At 40.6% G+C, this 19,850-nt stretch overlaps 1 protein-coding gene across 25 annotated transcripts in view; it reads left to right on the top strand.

The window, feature by feature from the left end:
• The window catches only part of nedd4l (NEDD4 like E3 ubiquitin protein ligase), a 64,958-nt gene that overhangs the window by 14,405 nt on the left and 30,703 nt on the right, over nt 1-19,850 (top strand). For 3 of the 25 annotated variants that reach the window (XM_042058508.1, XM_042058506.1, XM_042058509.1), the window contains exons 3-8: nt 912-993; nt 4,798-4,836; nt 5,429-5,482; nt 16,509-16,559; nt 18,472-18,533; nt 19,723-19,825. In XM_042058508.1, coding sequence (XP_041914442.1) covers nt 912-993; nt 4,798-4,836; nt 5,429-5,482; nt 16,509-16,559; nt 18,472-18,533; nt 19,723-19,825 — 391 coding nt within the window. Of the gene's footprint in view, nt 1-911; nt 994-4,797; nt 4,837-5,428; nt 5,483-11,024; nt 12,661-15,714; nt 15,766-16,508; nt 16,560-18,471; nt 18,546-19,713; nt 19,826-19,850 lie in introns of those variants that run through there. The other 22 variants (XM_042058502.1, XM_042058488.1, XM_042058501.1 and 19 more) reach the window with 17 other exon arrangements.

The raw sequence follows: 19,850 nt of genomic DNA, 5'->3' as shown, positions 1-19,850 counted from the left end.
TGCTGTTGCATACGCTCTCTTCTATTGTCCCTCAGTGAGATTTCTGAGATTAATTTAGGCCTTCCAGGGTTTGTAGTCTTTGTACATAGTTCATTTGTGAAACACTGAATCTCAGTTATGTGCCTTTGCTTGATTTTTGCTTGATTGCATTTCCAATGACTTCATCATAGAAGGAAACAGAAATGTAGTGAATGTTCACATTGATTTGGGCCACATCTGCTAAATTAATTGCAATTAATGAAGTTCTAGTGTCTTATTTGGTGGCCATCTTTAAAAATGGCTGCCATATTACATTTTCAAGTTGCAACTTAGGTGGATTTGATTATATTGCTCTGTAGCACAAACACACAAAATTACATACTTGTATCATTTTCTTGCTCACTTCTAGGCTAAATTCAGTCTTTTGGCGGCCATATTGTAAAATGGCTTCCATTCCAAGTGGCGAGTCAGGTAGATTTGATTGTATTGTTTTTTTTTAGCACATTCATGCCAAATTTCATGCTTGTATAATAACTTGCTTGATCAATTCTGTGCAACAAATCCATTTCTATGGTATTTTTTGGCGGCCATCTTGGAAAATTGCCGTCATTTAAACTGGAAAATCAGTTAGAATGTATTGTTGGTCTTAAGCACATACCTGCCAAATTTCATGGCTGTACCATAAGTTCCTTTGTCAATTCTGTACAACAAATCAATTTTTAGAGTTTTTTATGGTGGCCATTTTGAAAAAAAAATTATATAGCGCATATCTTGCTCTCCATACCTCTGTCTCTTCAAGGAGATCGTTTGCATTGTTTGTATCTAAGCAGAGGTCACAACTTTGAAGGAAAATGTTAACAAATTTGTATGTTGTTTGAAAAACCAAAAAGTAAGACAGGTGCATGACCACATCTGTCCGTTTCTCTTTGCAGTGACCCCTACGTTAAGCTGTCCTTGTATGTGGCAAGTGAAAACCGAGAGCTTGCATTGGTTCAGACCAAAACCATCAAAAAGGTGAGTCTTTCTTCTAAATGCCACAAACACCAGAGGGAGCACTTTGACTGCACAGTTGTCAAAATATTTTAGACATGCAGTATTTTATATGTATAAAAAAAAATCAGATATACACAGGAGGTGTTCAATTCATTATTGTAGGCAGGGGATTCCCACAGAGGCAGCAACCAAGCCTATTTAACATTACACAGCATGATACAGGATACAACCACAATGCACAGTTGGTTGGTGGCAGTTGCAAACACGCCACATGTTGTACCCAGGATACGTAACAACCTTTCACGGCACCAAATGTGCTGCCAGTAGGCTGAATTCCCAACCAAAAAATCAAAGCAACAAAAACAAAATCTCCAACAAATCAACCTTCATACGCATGATTATCATTATTGTTGTTGTTGATTTATGAATCTTATTGCATTATGTTTATTTAAATTTTCTTTTGTTTCTATTGTTTTGTAAGTACATTTAGACAAGATATAGATTTAGTCTCTCAAGATATAAATTTAGCCTCTAGTTTATTATCGATTTATAACAATATTTACATTCTTTAATATATTCTTGTTTTTGACAGTAAAGCCCTGAATAGAGGAGTGCTTAAATGTGCTCTTTAATGACTGTCTTTCTTAAGCTTGGCAAAAAAGCATCTTTTCGAATTCTTAAATAAGGAACAAAGACGTCTTCTAGGACACATTTATTAATATGTATTCTAGGGATACATAATACAACTTAGAACTAAAAGGGCACTTGAAGAATGCAGACCTCCTTCAAGGCCAGTGATGCCACAAGGTTAAAGCATGCCCATGTCTTTGGCCCTCCCAAAATCTTGTTAAAGAAAGGGTGGGAAATGCCTGGTTCTACAAAATTGAATGGGCTCTCCTTGGTGGATGGGTGGAGCATTTGCCAAGTTTCATGAACATCAGCCATCAAACCATCACACACTAATGAAACCATAGCCTCCTTGGCAGAAGTAATGATTACTTGGGCTTTAAAATAATTAGGAAGGTCAGGGTTAATGAAATTGTTGTCTCCAGACCAAGTGATGAACAGGTGAACAGAAGCCTGTTTGGGGGGGGTGGGGGTGTTCTTGTGTGGATGAGAGATGGTGTACTCTCTGACTGCCGCACCAAGGAGCCAAATAGCTCTGCTCAGCCCATGATAAATATAGCTCTTCTGTGTCCTGCTATGTGGAGCAGGAGTCCCCCCTACCCTGAGTGACTGTGTGCGAGTTGTATGTCTGTGTGAGTCTTGAGTGGTTATTGCTCTGGTCTGATAACCACTGAAGTGACACACACCCAGATACTCATACACAAACACTGACACTAGGCATTGTACCTGTGTAGGAAAATACCTCTTTGATCTCTTTGGAAAATGTATGGTTCACAAAATGCACAAATCATGGACCCATAAAAGTTTGTGTTTCCATGTACCTATAGATACATATTGTATACAATATGTATCTATTTCTGCTATAAAGTTTTATTGGGAAAATCAAGCTCAGTTGTTCTTGGGGATATTTCTTTTGCGGTGTGGTCTCAACTGTTACATGGGTAATTTGTGATTATTCTGCAGAAGGCTTTTCTCAGGCTTTTTATATAACTCCGTTATGGGTGCAGTTATAACTGACATGTGAAATGTTTTAGTCAGGGTTCTTTTAACAATGTTTAATTTATTTTGCCTGGTGTGTGTGTGGTGTGTGGTGTGTGTGAGTGAGTATGTTTGTCTCTCTGTGTATTTGTGTTTGTTTTGTGTGTGTGTGTGTGTCAGCCAATGTCTCATTGGGTATTTTAAAGGCGCTATATGGAATATCTGTCTTGAATGCAGCCACACATGATATTAAGTGGTATTACAAGAGAACCGACCCAGCCCTGGCTGGTTTACATGCTACCTTCAGTGGATATTTGGATAACACAGAGCAAACCTGTATTTATTATGACCGCCGCGCAGCGAAGCGGCGGTCATATAGGTTTAGTCAGATTTTTTTTTTCTTTTTTTTCTTTTTTTTTTTTTTCTTTTTCGCATGCCCAAATTTCCGTCAATGAGTCCCAGGACACTGAAAGACCGGGGTACACGAAACTTGGTGGGCATGTAACCCCACATGGATAGCATGGAACCATCGTTTTTCGTTTTGATCTGTAACCCCCCTGCTTGACTGGACCCCCCGAAAGGAGGGTAGGGCAGACACAGTTTTCTGTGAATATCTCGAAAACCGTGGGGTTTAGGAGGACCATTTTTTTTTTTGCATGTTGATCTCAAGGGGCCATGTCAACCCATTCCATAACCACTCATTTCATGTATAGCGCCACCTAGTTAAACACAAAAAAGTAAAAATGAGGTGTTGTAATTGAAGGTATCTGTGACCGAACATAGTCAAAACTGCACGAAATTGGAAGTGTATGATCATTATGACACCCTCTGTATGCACGCCAAGTTTTGTGGAATTCCGTTCATGGGGGGCCACACAATAAATTAATTTATGTTACTATACACCAACTGGCCTGTAGGTGGCCGGAGATATTCACAGAAAACTATCTCGAGAACCGTAGGGTCTAGGAGGTCCATCTTTTTTATGTATGTTGGTCTTAAGGGGGCATGTCAACCCATTCCATTACCACTTATTTCATGTATAGCGCCACCTAGTTAAAAATTAAAAAGCAAAAAATTTGGTGTTTTCATCACAATATCTCTGGCTGACAAGGTCAAAACTGCACGAAATTAAAAGTGTAGGATCATTATGACACCCTCCGAATGCATGCCAAGTTTTGTGTACTTTCGTTCATGGGGGGCCTTACAATAAAATAATTTATGTGTACATTTAGTGACGTACACCAACAAGGATTCCCGGGACACTGAAAGACCGGGGTACACGAAACTTGGTGGGCATGTACCCCCACATGGATAGCATGGAACCGTCATTTTTCGTTTTGATCTGTAGCCCCCCCTGCTGGACTGGACCCCCCGAAAGGAGGGTAGGGCAGACACAGTTCTCTGTGAATATCTTGAGAACTGTAGGGCCTAGGATGACCATTTTTTTCCGTATGTTTGCCTCCAGGGGTCATGTTAACCCATTTCATGTGCACACATGTGCACAAACAGATACACACACACACACACACACACATACATTCACAGTAATGTCACAGGCACAAACACAAGCACGCACGCACGCACACACACACACACACACACACACACACACACACACACATAACATAAACATAACACAAACAATCAAGAATTTCTCAGAATTATAAACAGGCAAGATGGAGGTGGGGTTGTATAAAATGAATTTTACACTTGAAATCTATGAACTAATCATGTTTTGGTACTTGTTGTCTAGCAGATACCAGTGAGAATTGAGTGTGGATAATGCAATTTAGTGAGACAGTTAGAATCATATAGGCCTTTCAGCGTGATTTCTTTTTGTGGAAAAAGTGTGCTGGACTGGGCGGCGGTCATATTTTGTACCGCTCTGCGGTACATCTAGTTTGTTTAGCTGTACGCTAACTGGTCTAACCCATTTCCAGTGAATTATGCTAAAATAGGATTAGGGATAGACGGCAAATAAGATTATTTCCAAAAAAAAGTTGCCGTGTTCCTTTAATATCAATCACTGTATCTGACTAGTAAATCACTGCATAAATAAGATGGTATGTTAATACAGCTGCATGTTTATCCACAGGAAGAAAAGGAGACAGAGATTAAAATGGGATGGATGTAACTCTGGGGTAGATGGCAAATAATCTAATTTCTTACAAAGTTGGCATGTTCCTTTAAGACCTTGCTCTTTTTGTGCTGCTTTCCTAGACCCTGAACCCCAAATGGAATGAGGAGTTCTATTTCAGAGTGAGTACACACTATCTACTCCCCATTATTATGTGTGTGTATGCTGTGTGCATGCATGTCCCATCATGCATGTGTTCAGACATTGAATACTTGTGTTCAATATATCAGGTAAAGGGCAGAGATGCCAGACAGAAGGTTTTTCAGTGACCACAGCCTATGTTTTTGGGTGATGTCACATCCACACTACAGTGCTGATGGGTGAAGAATTAGACTTCATATCTAGCCCTGCACCCATGTAATAAAAGTGATTTTTTTACATGGACCTGTCTGTGGAATACCTCATGATCTATGGAATTTGTTGTAAGTGTGTGGCATTTTTTACCAAGGATGTCATCATTGTTTTCAAGCCACCTGTATATCTTCACAATCACTGGCCTGACATTGGTTTTTGAAGTTGTGTGTGCAGTATTCTCTGCTCATTAATTTCGTTGTAGTTCTCTGTTTATTTGCCTTTCTGGTTGTAAATGGCTGTAAACATGTATGTTCTTGCATATGCTTATGTGATTCCTAGTAAGTTGCTGGTGTCTGCATAGGTAACTATGTTGACTAGAATTGAAACCGTCTGATGTAGTGTTCTCAACCTCCCCTTAAGGTCTGCCCACAGAACCATCGCTTGATGCTCGAAGTGTTTGATGAGAATAGACTGGTAAGTGGCAGACATTTTGTCTGATTTCCATGCTACTTGTATGTCTTGATCTCACTCACATTCTGGAAGGCCAACCCTAATTGTGTGCTTTGCCTTACCACCAGGGTCTGCTGATCATGTGTGTTAAATGACGTCTCAACCCACTTTACATGTTTTGCTCAATCTGGGGATAATTCCTTGGGGCCTTACATCCTCAATAAACCATGCCTATTTCCTATCTATGCCTTTTTGCTTACAGTTAGCCAAACCTGAAGTCCTGCAGTTGCCTTGCCCAGAGGCTAGATGCAGGACTTGGTGCTAGTAGACTTTAGGCAAAGGTATACTTGTTTGTAGTTAAGATGTTGTTTTTGCTTAGTTGAATACTGTGTTGAGTAAGGTGAATGAAAGCTCTGTCTTGCCTGTAAGTTATGAGCATGTCGTGTCTGGAGTGGCTTTCCTTGCAACACAAAGGTTGTTTGTCATTTTGCCGTGGCCTCTCAAAAGGCGGTTTGTTCCTCACAACTCAAATACTCTACTTGCAAGCTCTTATAATGTTGAGATTAGAGATGCACCGATATGGAATTTTAGGGCCGATAACGATAACCGATATTTTATTGGTTTGTTGTGGCCGATACCGATACGATAACCGATAATATTGCTCTTGAAAAAAAATTGTGAAAAGTGATTTGGGGAAAGCATTTAATAAGCATAATTTTATTGCAGTAATTTTACCTACCACCAAATGATGGACAGAACTCATAATAGTCCTCAATAGTACGGCGGTCAACAACATAACAGTAGCCTAGCCCTACAGTATGTGTGGCTCCTTTAAGTGAACCTGACGTCAGTGAATTGCGAGTGAGTGGCTAGAGAGTTTGAATCGTTTTGATTTAGGACTAAACGCTCATAAATAGCTCAGCTTGGAATAAGCTACAGTATAGCGACCAAATCAGAGTTTGTGAGGGAAACTTAGGTTTAGTTTTAACTGCGGGTAACTGAATAAAGCTGCAACTCCTCAGACTGTATCTTATGTCCGTCTACTCTGTTGCGCACAACCTGCTGCAGCAGAAATGAAAGACATTAGCCCCGAAGGTTTTAATAACTTATTATGATGACCTGTCTGGAACTGAGACACGAATGGTTAGCATATTTCTAGGTAATAATACAAAACCCAAGCTAAAGTAATGCAAATATAATACTAAAACACAACTTAGAACTAGGCCTACTTATGTACTCGTCCCACTAACGAGTTTGTTTATTTGTTTCCCTGACCAGCACGGTAAAGTGCAAACACACCAGCACAAGACGGCTCTAGATAGGGCTGAGCTCCGCTCTGTTAAGGTTAAATGGCGGATCATTCACGAGAGGATTTTGAGATGCACAGATTCCCAAATGAATGCATATCCACAGATTTTGTTAGAGTGGTGAAATACATTCACACCGCTGACATTATATTGAGGAAAAAGTATAGCCAACCAAGCTCAAGTAGGCTAGCTCAGTGTAGCCAGACGGACCTTACATAGGCCTATATTAGGACTTTAAAAAATATCGGCGCAAATTATCGGCCAGAATTCTGTTATCGGACCGATAATAATATTTTCATTTTTTCAGTTATCGGCTAATAATATATCGGCTGCCGATATATCGTGCATCCCTAGTTGAGATGGCTTTTTGTAGTTTACATTTCCTTAAAAAACATTTGTTTACATTTTCTAAAATCAGCAGGGTTCCCACGGGTCCTTGAAATCCTTGAAAGTTTGTGAATTTGAAAAAAAAATTCCAAGGCCCTTGAACATTTTTGAAAACAGACATAAATAAATGGAGGTCCTTGAAAGTCCTTAAATTTCGTTTTGAGGAAAAAATTCCATATAATTCCATCCGCTTATTAAAGGAGAATTCCGGTGTGATATTGACCTAAAGTGTATTGAAACATGATACCGAGTGTGAACGTATGTCTCATAGCCCATCTCTGCTTGTCCCCTGCACTCCAAAATCTGGCGCTAGTTAGCCGATGCTACCAACAGCTTTTTCAATAATGGTGCTTCGGCATCGGGCTAGCCATGCAAATAAATCTCTGTTTTACACCCATTTACGAGGCTCAATGTATCTCCACACTTCATGGGTAGACTTCCGAGGGCCCTGACATTTAAAACGAGACATTGAGAACTTTGAAAAAGCACTGGTAGTTTACTTACAAGACGATTTATACAGACAGTATCTTCACGAAGTTTAGTGATTGCAGCCATCTTGAATTTAGTCACGATAAGTCGAGCAACGAGTAAGAATGAACTGGTATGATAAGGGATCAGATTCCAAAAATAATTCAGTGGAAATGCATGGATTCCAGTTCTTCCAGTAGCACCACTATTGAAAAAGCTGTTGGTAGCATCGGCTAACTAGCGCCAGATTTTGGAGTGCAGGGGACAAGCCGAGATGGGCTATGAGACATACGTTCACACTCGGTATCATGTTTCAATACACTTTAGGTCAATATCACACTGGAATTCTCCTTTAACATGTTTCTATTATTTCGCCACCACTTCTGTCGATATCCTATGCGTATGCCTGATTTACGTTGGTTAGAACTACACGGCCAGCGTGATTTCTGCGTGTTTCCCGCGTGTAGTATTTGTTGCTCAATATTTAATTTAACATATTGATGAATAAACCAACAGGTTCATGGTAACAAGTTTAACTTGTTTAAAAAGTTTTTCAGCTCAGTTTTATGCAAAATACAAACATAAAAAATAGAATAGGCCTACCATTTGTCATATGACCAAAAATAAAAGAAAACTGTGACAAGGTATCCTTGGTCTGTTGAGGTAACATGATTTAACCATGCCTGCGCTTGAAATGTATCGACACATTGGGTCCTTGAATTTGAGGATATTGGGTCTATATATTAAGTATATATACTCTTTTGATCCCGTGAGGGGAAATTTGGTCTCTGCATTTATCCCAATCCGTGAATTAGTGAAACACACACAGCACACAGTGTACATTCAGTGAGGTGAAGCACACACTAATCCTGGCGCAGTGAGCTGCCTGCATCAACAGCGGCGCTCGGGGAGCAGTGAGTGGTTAGGTGCCTTGCTCAAAGGCACTTCAGCCGTGCCTACTGGTCGGGGCTCGAACCGGCAACCCTCCGGTTACAGGTCCGCAGTACTAACCAGTAGGCCATGGCTCGATTGACAGCCCTAATTAAAATCAAATATATCGACGCATTGTATGATTTCCAGCCATCTTATTTGCTATTGTGGAACTATTTTTCCAGACACCTCACAACCGCGTATAAACTTCCGCTCAATATTTGAACCTGAAGCATAGACGGTGGCACAGTAATATTAACGTGCAATGAGTCTTCCAACAGAAAGCAATGGGATTTTACAAAATGCCAAATAAAACACGACAGAAACTGTATTTCGCTACGCTACTTGTTTTGGAACATCAACGAACACCACTAACCACTCGGTGATTTGCACAGTTTTCAAAACGAACGTTAAGGGTTGTTTTAGGACACGTTTGAGCATGCCTGTTGGCAGCCACTCTGAGTAGTCAAAGGCGATTCAAAACGAGTCAGAAAGTCGAGACCGGACCAATCGTCAAAATTTCGGTGTCCACCACTCTAGTTCATCCAAAACAAACCAGAAAAGGGACTCAAAGTGCTAAATACTGGAATTTTCCTTTAACTAGTAGACAGTTACTGTAGCAATTAATAGCTGCAGGGGACTTCTGGCTTGGTCTCTCTGTGTGGCTCAAAGTACTAGCTTATATGTTTGTGTATAGAGATGCCTCAGTCTAGTGCCTGGTCTCTCACATATCAACAACTATCTCTGAGTCTTTCTCTCTCTGTAGTTGTTCTGTATAACCCACAATCGTTGTGCATTCAGTTGAATGCCACAACAGCATTACAGGTGAATGCAAAGAATGAGTATGCAGCATAGATTGTGTTTTTACAATGACCTTGCAAGCAATAGTAAACAATTAGAGTAAGTAGAGTTGCTTATTTACTATATTTTCTAGGGTTAGGGATACATATTTATGTTGAGATAGACTATGCAAAACCTCATACCACCATCAGGAATCAGAAGAAGTGGAAGTCAATTGCAATTTAACATCAAGACTTATTTTCTGCAATTATCTGCTGTTTTGTGATAAATATGAAAATATGCAGCATCGCAAAAAAAAACCCTCTGATTTTGCTAATGATCTGCAAATCTCTTGAAATCCCTGAAGAACTGACATGCCTTGAAGATGTAGCATTTCAGCTAGGATGAATGCTGCTCTGTATTTGGTATGAGGCTGTCCTGTGTTCCATCTGCTTACATCACACAGTGGACAACTGTCCCATTCCCTTGTCCTGTACGTCAGTATCCCTCACAAAGCTTTCTTATTGAAAATTCTGTGTATTCTTTAGTCTGGAAACATTGCAGTCTCTCTCTAACACACTCAAACACACACACAGAGAGAGAGAGACCCAATCTCCTAACACACCGTAAGACATGGAGCTGTCATCACTGAAGTTTGCTGCAGTGCCACACTGAGGGTGCTGGCATTTCCCTCACTACAAGAACAAAACGCCCACTATGACCACTGCCCATCTCTCTCTCTCACACACACACACACACACACACACACACACACACACACACACACACACACACACACACAGAGAGAGAGAGAGACCCGACCCAACCTGTGTCATTGCCATGGAATCAAATAGGACTAGAGCCTTCCAAGCACACACAAGGATTCTCCCCACCTCAGACTTCAGACCTGTCAGTGCCTTTCTGGATCCTATCAGTGTTTTACAATGAACCCATGCAGTGACTGTACTGTTTGAGATTCCAACGGTTACCCTGTGAAGTAATTCAGTTCTGATTTTTTTGTAAATGGTATTGCAATGTTTACTTTTAGTTTAGTTTATTTTAGTTTAAGATTTGTTTTTCTGATTAACTTAAACTTAAGCTCATCTTTAACTTCTGTAGTATGGGGTATAATATTTCTAACAGGGTATGAGTTTTTATCAGTAGTTTTGTTGACTACTTAATTTAATGCTCGTATGTGCTAGAAAACAAAGTTCCTCTTAACAGTACAGTGAGCTGGGTGGCTTTCTCAAGACCACCTGGCCTGTTAGGAGTGAGTAGAGCAGGAGTGTGTTTATAAAAACAGACTCTTTGGGGAGGGGAGCGGGTGAGATGGGTTGGAAGGAGAGCGGGGGATTAGGACTAGCATGAGCACTGTGACTAGAAAATGTGTTGCCTGCACAGACGATTGCTTTCATGTCCCTCTTCACCACCCTTGACAGAAGATGGCTGTTTTTAAAACAGTGCATTTCTTTTTCCAAGTAAAATGTTGTATAAAATACGTTGGATTAGTCTTGATCTGAGGTTGTAATTAGTAGGATGTAGGTTCCCACACAAATTCATGATGCATGATTTGTTGATCAGCTAAATTTGTGTTCATTCTTTCTATATATTTGGCATACTGCTTTCTGCCTCGGCTCCTCCCCCTTGGGCATTGTTCCCTCTGATGGGTTTGGAGCAGCTGAGAGAGGACTGTGGTGTGGGGGTGGGGGGGGGGGTTATGGGAGTGAAGTGTCCAGGACCTAAGTGGGTGTCATCTGTGTCACATGACTCTGGGTGCCCTACCCTCACCTCCCCATGCAGAGCGGAGGCAGGCCTTATCCAATCATTTCTGGAATGCTGCTTGTCACTCTGGCTATTTCTGATGTCTGTCGCTATCGGTCGGCAGTCCTAACAGTTTGGCAGATGGGAGTCTTTTTATTTTTCCCTTCTCTTTCTGGCTCTCTCTAGCACTCTCTCCCCCTCTCTCTCCCTTCCTCTAATGCTGCCCCTCCTCTCGCTCACTCTCTCTCTCTCTCTCTCTCTTTCTTTCTGGAATTAGAACTCTGAAGTTTTGGCTCACTGTGGCAGTGCCTCTCTCTTGTTACTGTGGTGAGAGCTGCTGCTGCTGCCGCCGCTGCTCTCTTTCTTGGGTCTTTTCAGTGAGAGAAGGTGGGTGGAAAATTTTCAAGAGTGAAGCATAGACACAGAAAGAGGTTTAGGAAGGAGGGGACACAAATTTGCCAACGGGGAGTAGTTTAGCCAAAGGCAGCCCAACGCTGGCCCAGACGGCAGAAGGACGAGAGAATGTCCCATCGGCTGCGGCTGTACTTTGGTGCCGGCCGCAGTAACACAGCCCCCGAGCTGCAGGAGCCTGACGACGAGCACATTGGGGACGGGAGCCATGGTGGAGCCATGTCATTCCAGATGCGACCGGGTCAGGGTAGGGTGCTCTATGAGGCACAGCCAGCCACAGACGCCTCACTCAAGCGGAGCTCCTCCATGTTCATCCCACAGCTGCAAAGTTCTCCTGAGTCACGGCCCACTAAGAGCTCCTCGATGCAGATATCCCTCCAGCGTTCTAACATATTTGCGGATGATGCACTTTACCAGGACTCCCCTCCAGGATACCCAGATGAACCTGCCCCAGCCTACACAGAGCCTAGTCCTGGCTGGAATGCTCCACCTGAATACTCGCGTAGGGCGAGTGCAGAGCACACCCACGCCAATACCGAGCCTGCACTTCCAAAGAGGAGAGTGTTTTGTGTGAGGCCTGGCGATCTTCAGGATGGATACACTGTATCTTCCGGAGCCTCTCCTGGGATTAGTATCGGAGGTTTCTGCATCAAGAGGAACTCGCCAGATGGATCAGAAGTCCAACAATTAAGGATCCTGCCCTATGGATCAGACAGTCAGGCTGGCCCATGCTCCTGGTCTGTCCAGCAGAACTTGGATGGTGCCCCAGGGCCTCAGAGGCTTGTTTTCCAGCTTCAGCAGGACCAACCGAGACAGCCAGAAGTCCAGAAGGAAGCTTTTAACTTTGGTTTTGTTGGATCTAAAGGAGGTCGTGTTGTACGGTACCCCAGGATCCGCCTGGAAAGGAGCGCCTCTCAGCCACTTAAATCCCATTCTGTCCCTCGACGAAGTGGGTCTACTCCAGACCTTTTGGGGACCACCTCACAGATGGACACCCAGAGTGAGGATGGAGCTCAAAGCTGCACATTTAAAATTCAAAATGAGCAGAAACTCAGACAACCCCAGTTTAAAATATACTTCAGCCAGGGTACAGATCAAGGTACCATGTCAGCACAGGATGCAAGTTTGAGAAATGGACCTGTCAGGACAAAACTTCAGGTATGCTAAATGACATAGAAAACCTTTTAACTGCTGTCTGCGTTTTTCCGTCATTGCCTTGCTTCAACGACATATTGTTACGTTTTGCTGTGAGTGATGACATTCTCTCATGCTTTTAAATGAACTCTCAACTATGAAATAATCAAGCTTGCAAAATTTAATAAGGGCATATATCTATATCTAAGCAGCTCTAAAATGTCAAGGTGCGGAGAGAGTAAGTAGCCACAAATAGGGGTAAAGGGATGTAGCGAGGAAGGCAGGAAGGGGTTAGTCACATTCTGAGGACTGAAAATGCAACGAAGGTCTGGCCAGGAGTTGGGCTTAACCACACAGGCTTTCGAATCCTGACCACAGGCATTTGAACTTTTACACACTTCAATGGCTTTTCCTGCTCTAGCAGGCATACAGATTTTTCACAATTTTGACTGTTATTGTAGAGAAATCAGTCCTATTAATCCCATTTAAAGAGATAGTGCTATCTTTAGCCCACTGTTGAATCGTTGTTGTTGGTTTTCAGAACAGTCCGTCTACTTTTGGCTTGGATCGGCATGGGTTTCTCATGACAGCTGCAACCATGGTGATTAAGATCTAAGATGTCAGCACTGGCAAACTGACCATATGAAATTTAACAAGCCTTCAGTAATTCAGTAACAGCAGTGTGTATATAAAAAACCTAGATCAACATGCAGACCTTTTGAGCTTCTTAATGTACAAACCTGTTTTCCATCTGAGGCATTTTCTCAAGGCTACACTCTCTCCTGTTGCTTTCTATAGCATGTGCTCAGAGCAGGCACGTTTGAAATTAGGTGTTGGACTTTTTATTTACTTTTTTATTTAGTCTTTTTCTTTATTTGGTATCCTCTTATGTCTCCCAACCACATTCAAAATAGCTTTAACCTTAACCAGAAATGGTACTGAATAAACATTGTAATTGCCTGTATGTGCCTGTATGAGTATTGCCTGTATGAGTATATTCATCATAGGTTAAATGGTATTTTAAACCCTTATCAGAGAGGTACTTATCTGGAACACTTCATATTGCTTAGTCTCTTTCCCGCAAGATCTCTTCTCAAATGTAGAAGACATTTTGTTTTCCAATGGTCAGCTTTCAAGTCTACTGTGCCAGAAATTCTACTGCTTCTGCAGTCCTGAAACAGGTGATGTCACTCAAAGCCCCTTCTCAGGTTTTCCACAGAAGCTTAAAGGAAGTATGGCTGACTATTTCCAGTACCTGTCTGAATGAGATTATTGGAAGTGAAGTAAGAAGGCATCTGGATGTCTCAAATGTGCAAAAGCCATCAGACATCTATCTCAGTCGCTCACTTCTGTCTCCTGGAAGTTTGCAACAGTGTATTTGAAGAGAATAGCCTACATTTGTTTAACAAGCTAGACATGATTTGTCATAGCAGTCCCATAACAACAAAGCAAACGTTTTGAAATGATTACAGGCTCTTGAAGAGAGATCAAGTTGACTTGATTGGAGGTTATGGTTAGGTAGGAGGTTAGGTTTAATCCTTTTGTTGTTTTTATTTCTTAAGACATTTACTATAGCTTGTGATGCCTTACTTTAAAGGTGTTAGAGAAATGAAAATCTGCTTATTACTGGGGTCTTGCTGGAGTTTTCCTGTTTAAAGAATTCCACACAGGTGCAGCCAGCCGCTACTGCTTCCGTCTACTTATTGGCCATCTGCAGCGTGACTGATATACTTGCCATTCACAACAGATCAGTGATGATTGCTTTAAGACTGCATGGGAAGTACAGCTTCCCCTTAATTTAATTTCTGTGAAGTGTATCAGTGAAATGTATATGCAGTACCTACCTATATGTTTTTTCCCCCTTTGTGTTTCCCAAGGATTGTGTGGATAGCCTTCTCCATTTGGGGATCTTACCCACGTCTTGTAGCCCATGTCTTTGAGCAATTCTTACCAGTTTTTCTTGTTTCCTGTTCCTAACTGTTTTTACTCTCTTCATCCCCATAAACTGCATGATATAGACAGCTGTACATCAACTATGACCCCAATAAATGTGGCTGCAGATTACACCGAAAGATAAGCATATTCTTAAGAAAATATCAGCAAAAAGTCTACATTGCTTGTTTAACTGATTCCATAAGCACTCCGCATATCTCTGCTTCCTCTGTTCTGTACACAGTGTTATTGTTCAGTGTAGTGTTGGTACTTCTTGAAGAATTTGTGACCCATAGGACACTCGCTATTATGGACTGACTGACTCATGTAATCTTTTATTTATGAATGTCTTGGGTGTAAACTGGAAGAGAAAACAGGGCTACTGTGCTGAGTCTTAGTTATGCATATTTGGGCCCTTTGTGTCTGGAACTTTCTTTTGTGAAATTAACCTATGGAGTCACCTTAGTTGGTGTAGCTTCTGAATGTTTCCAACTTTTTTTTGCCAAATAAATATAGGTTTGGTTAGCTCTGTTAGGTTTTGTCCTTGGACTAATCTAGGCCTAGAGCTTATTGTTCCATTGATTATCCCTGTTTTGCCTCTCTTCGTTTGCATAGGCCTTAAAGATAAGTTACACTATCCCAAATAAGAAGCTGTTTTAAGCCCTGTTTTAAGCTTTCCATTTAGTTTTTTCTCTCTCTGAATGCAAGGTATTTTTAGCATATTTATGTTTATACATATATGTTGAGAAACAGATCTGTGATAATATCATGACTTCATCATGAACCTGGCATTCGAACCATTTCACTCTCCTGTTCGTTTCCGTCCGAATGTGCATATGTTCCGTTTTTTCAAAATTTTACTAGTGGCATAACAGTTTTGCTGGAGATTTCATTTTTTTTAGTTTCATGGCTTAGTAAATATTCAGAAAAATAATTGGAAACCAAATGTGATATTGCTAAGAATCCATGGCACTCCTGCTTCTGGTCAGATCATAGCCATGATGTATTGTGTACATTATTGGTTTTCCATAGGATATAGTTTGAGACACCAGCCCATTTCCACCTACCTTGTAAGTCCCTAAACACGTGTGATGTGGCTGTGTGTGCTGCCCATTGCTCTCTTAAACCAGTTTGTTCCACATGCAGGCACACTTTGGTCTCGGTCGCTCCAAGAATGGGCATGTCAACCCTGGACAGGTAATCCACCCTCTAGAGTGGTTCAGTCATTTGTCAGTCACACCTGTCAATCTCACCGTTTGGTTCAGATGTGGGTGGCGTAATGAATGGGGGATCACCTATTCTAAAGCTCCACCCCTGATTCTGTCCCTTTCTGAGACCCCTGGTCCTCTCTGGGTTGTTTGGGTTTCCTCCCCTGCTGAAACATTACCTTTTGGTGCACAAGCTGCTCCTGGCTTTCCAGTCCCCTTCAGGTCGCTCTCTCTCTTCTCACTCTTTTCCACTTCTGTCTCTCGCTGTATCTCTTTGCATCCTGCTGATTACACACATTCCTCTTCTGGGTCACACAGGTGTATAAGTTCTCTCATCACTGTGGTTTGCCCCTATTAGTCCCTCTGGCACTCAGCCACTCCCCTAACTGACAGCCAAACATTTGGGTAGCACTGTATTAACCTCTCTATCTTTCTTTCTTTCTTTCTTTCTTTCTTTCTTTCTTTCTTTCTTTCTTCCCCCCCCCTCTCTCTCTCTCTCCTCCTCTCTCCCTCTTCTTATCCTCTTTCTCTCTCTCTCTCTCTCTCTCTCTCTCTTTCTCTCTTTCTCTCTCTCTCTCTCTCTCTCTCTCTCCTCCTCTCTCCCTCTTCTTATCCTCTTTCTCTCTCTCTCTCTCCCTCCCTCTTCTTATCCTCTTTCTCTCTCTCTCTCCCCCTCTCTCCCTCTTCTTATCCTCTTTCTGTTAAAATCTTTTAATCTATTCCTTTATGCAGACCAGAGATGACTTTCTTGGACAAGTTGATGTGCCTCTTAATCATTTACCGGTGAGTATTGAATGGATATTTCTTTTTCAGGTGTAAAAAGGCACAACACTTTTTTTTTTTTTTTTTTTTTATTCGTATATGTTAAGTGAGTGTTGTACTTTGAGAGCAAAGATTAACTGGAGTCAAGTTCCTTGTTTGTTTTTACGCAAATCTGGCCAATAAAGCTGATTCTTATTCTGAAAGCTTTAGGGATCGTTGTCATGGTGCCGGTTAGGCAGTTGTTGTAATTAGATGTGTCTATGCGGGGAGCACCTCCCTGTACGGAGTGGAAAGAAGGCCAATCGGAATGTAAACAGAGGGGTAGGTCTTAGACAGGGTTCCTGGGAGTGCAGCCGACGATCAAACTCACATTCAAACTTTCTCTAAAGCAACTCTCATACAATGCAAACCCTGTTCTCTGCAAAGTTGATTAGTAGCCGCAATGAGCCACGATTAGTTGCATGACAGCCTAAAAACCATACCATGGTAAGGTGAAATTGATTGAAACTTTCAAATTTAATACAGAATAGTCAAATGGACATCCTTATTTACAATGACCATCACTGCTTTCCCATGGTTCATACTTGGGCTGGGCGATACATCAAATTAATTTGTTTAATTCAAGTTTATGTTTTTGATCAATGTGAAAAATTAGATTTTCCTCAGTTGTCCCTCAAATACCGGTGGCAGCACTTGTCTGGAGTTTCCAAGACAAAGTCTTTCCAATTGGCTACCGTTTTGGAGCTACCCACCTTATGCAGAAACGGCATACACGCATATAACTTCTGCTTACAGCAGCATAGCCGAGGCCATTTGCATATGCAGTGTGGGCTCTGAGTAGATCTTACCTAACATGAATCGATAGTGTTGATAGAATCGAATGTTTTTATTTTACTTTTTTTTTCTCTGATTTTTTTTTTCTCTGGAGAATCAATTAATGGCCAACTTATTATGATCATGCAATCAGAACACTTAGAATCAATAATTTAATTTCCTGGTAATATTGCATTGCGATACCTCAGGCTTGACTTCAAAATGGTTCGCTAGTTTCTAAGGAAATGTTAACCACGTCTTAAAATGAACTAACTATGGACCATTCAATTTTGTCATGAGTAACAAATCTCACCAGGGCAGTAGCAGCTGTCCACCACATAGGGAGCATTTTCTAAAACTACTACAAATGCATCAGTTTGTTTAGAATATCTGTTTAATGAAAATAAAGCTTCGGATTGTGCACATTGAATCTTGAGATGTAAAAACTGTATTGTATTGTATTTTCAAAAGAAACCAAGTGGTTTATTTAAAAAAAAAAAAAAAATAAACAGATCAATTATCAAAACAATAGTCAAAATATTTTGTTGCACTAATGAACACTAGCTAACTACCTACGGTAGCCTGAATTTTGGTGATATTTTTTACAGTGTCCATATATTGTTACATTTGCTTGGGTTTTTCTCATCTGGAACATAACACTACATAATTAATAACATGGGTGCCTAATGGGAATGAATCTCTCCTCAACCAAGGCAGAATCTGAAGTCTGAAATAATGGATAACATTAAGATACTTTTGCTGTTTCACACATTTAACACTAAGCAATCAGCCCATACAGACCCTCTCTTGTTGTAGCTTCTTAGACCAGTGCATGTTTTTGTCCCCATTCTGGCAGAGCACAAAGTCCTCTGATTCCTCAGAAGCCACTAATGACAGGTCCTCCTTTGCCATGAATATACAACCTGCGGGCTGTTAAATTTGTAACAGGAGAGGGCTGTTGTGTAAGAACTCCCTGGACATAATCCAATGGCCCACCTCCCCTTAACCAGTTGGTTGTCATTTAGGTTTCGGTCTGTGTGTATTTGAATGTTCATTTGACTTTTATGTTGACTGAACAGAAGTGAATAAGTGGTGAATGTTTTGTTTGTTTCACTGACAGACAGAGGACCCGACAATGGAGCGGCCATACACGTTTAAAGACTTCCTTTTGCGTCCTCGAAGGTCAGTGCTTATGTAAGCAAAGTTAAAAGGTATATTGTTTGTAGATTTAGCATAATAGAGCAGCATGATAAGCTGAGCTACTATTGTTAAATGATCATTTTTGCTGCTTAGTGTGCTATGATGAAGATTTTTTTTTTTTTATTATTATTATTTTTTTATTTTTTTTTTAAAGGCTGCAATGTTGCCAACTCTGAACCATGTATGAATCAACTCATAAAATTAGTCATAAAAGTGGCCTAGATATTTAACTTTTGACCTTATCACCTTACATTTGTTTGTAGTTTTATCGCAAAGTGTAAATCTCTGTGACATCATCGAGTCTTTTATTGGTTGGAAATGCAAATTATTGTATATTTTCCAAAACGTTATAAAACATTGTATTTTTTTTTAGGGCTGTCAATCGATTAAAAAAGTTAATCTAATTAATTACATACTCTGTGATTAATTAATCTAAATTAATCGCATATATAATATTTGCTGTAAAAGTATTTTAAATATTTAAATTCAAATGAATCATCGAATAATCAGCATTAGTGACATTAAAGTTCAAAAACTGTTTTATTATTATTTTAATAATGGCCATAATAATCTATGATATGACCTAATATGCTGAGGAAATAAATTCAAAAGTGCTTCGGGAAGAAGTTTTTTTTTTTTTTAAAGGTATGTCAGGCCACAGATATAACCTAGGGGACACAATGAAAATAAATTAACACTCCCCTCAATGTCAACACTATTTCTTTGCATTGATGTGCGACTTTAGAGTTGATGAACTCCGGTGATATGCAAATTCCTTGCTGCAGACATTGCAGAGGACTTTATTTTAATCAACACCATCAGGCCGTTTTTTAAAAGTAAATGTTCCAATCAATGATCTAGGCAGCACATTTTCTTCTCTCTCCTTCTTTTTACAGTCTAATGGTTACTGACTACAACGGCTCGGGGTCATACGGAATCGATTAATCTGCGTTATTTTTTTTTAATCAGTTATTTTTTCTCAAATTAATTAATCAAAATTAATCAGTTATTTTGACAGCCCTAATTTTGTTTTTTTTAATCAAGTGTTCCTGCAAATGTATTCTCCAATTTTATGCGCTTCCATATTTTAATTAATGTATTAGAGGAAATGTCAGTCAATGTTGATATAGTACCACCTGTCACTCTCTTGTCTTTTGTGTGGACATGGCAGTCACAAATCCCGGGTGAAAGGGTACCTACGTCTGAAGATGGCCTATCTGCCAAAAAATGGAGGGCAGGAAGAAGAAAACAATGAAATGAGAGAAGAGGCAGAGGTACAACATGATCTTTAGCCATCCT

This window comes from Alosa sapidissima, chromosome 13 (assembly GCF_018492685.1).
Source record: "Alosa sapidissima isolate fAloSap1 chromosome 13, fAloSap1.pri, whole genome shotgun sequence".
Lineage (NCBI taxonomy): Eukaryota > Metazoa > Chordata > Actinopteri > Clupeiformes > Clupeidae > Alosa > Alosa sapidissima.
The sequence above is the reverse complement of the archived record's forward strand: the minus strand, read 5'-3'. Positions and strand labels throughout refer to the sequence as shown.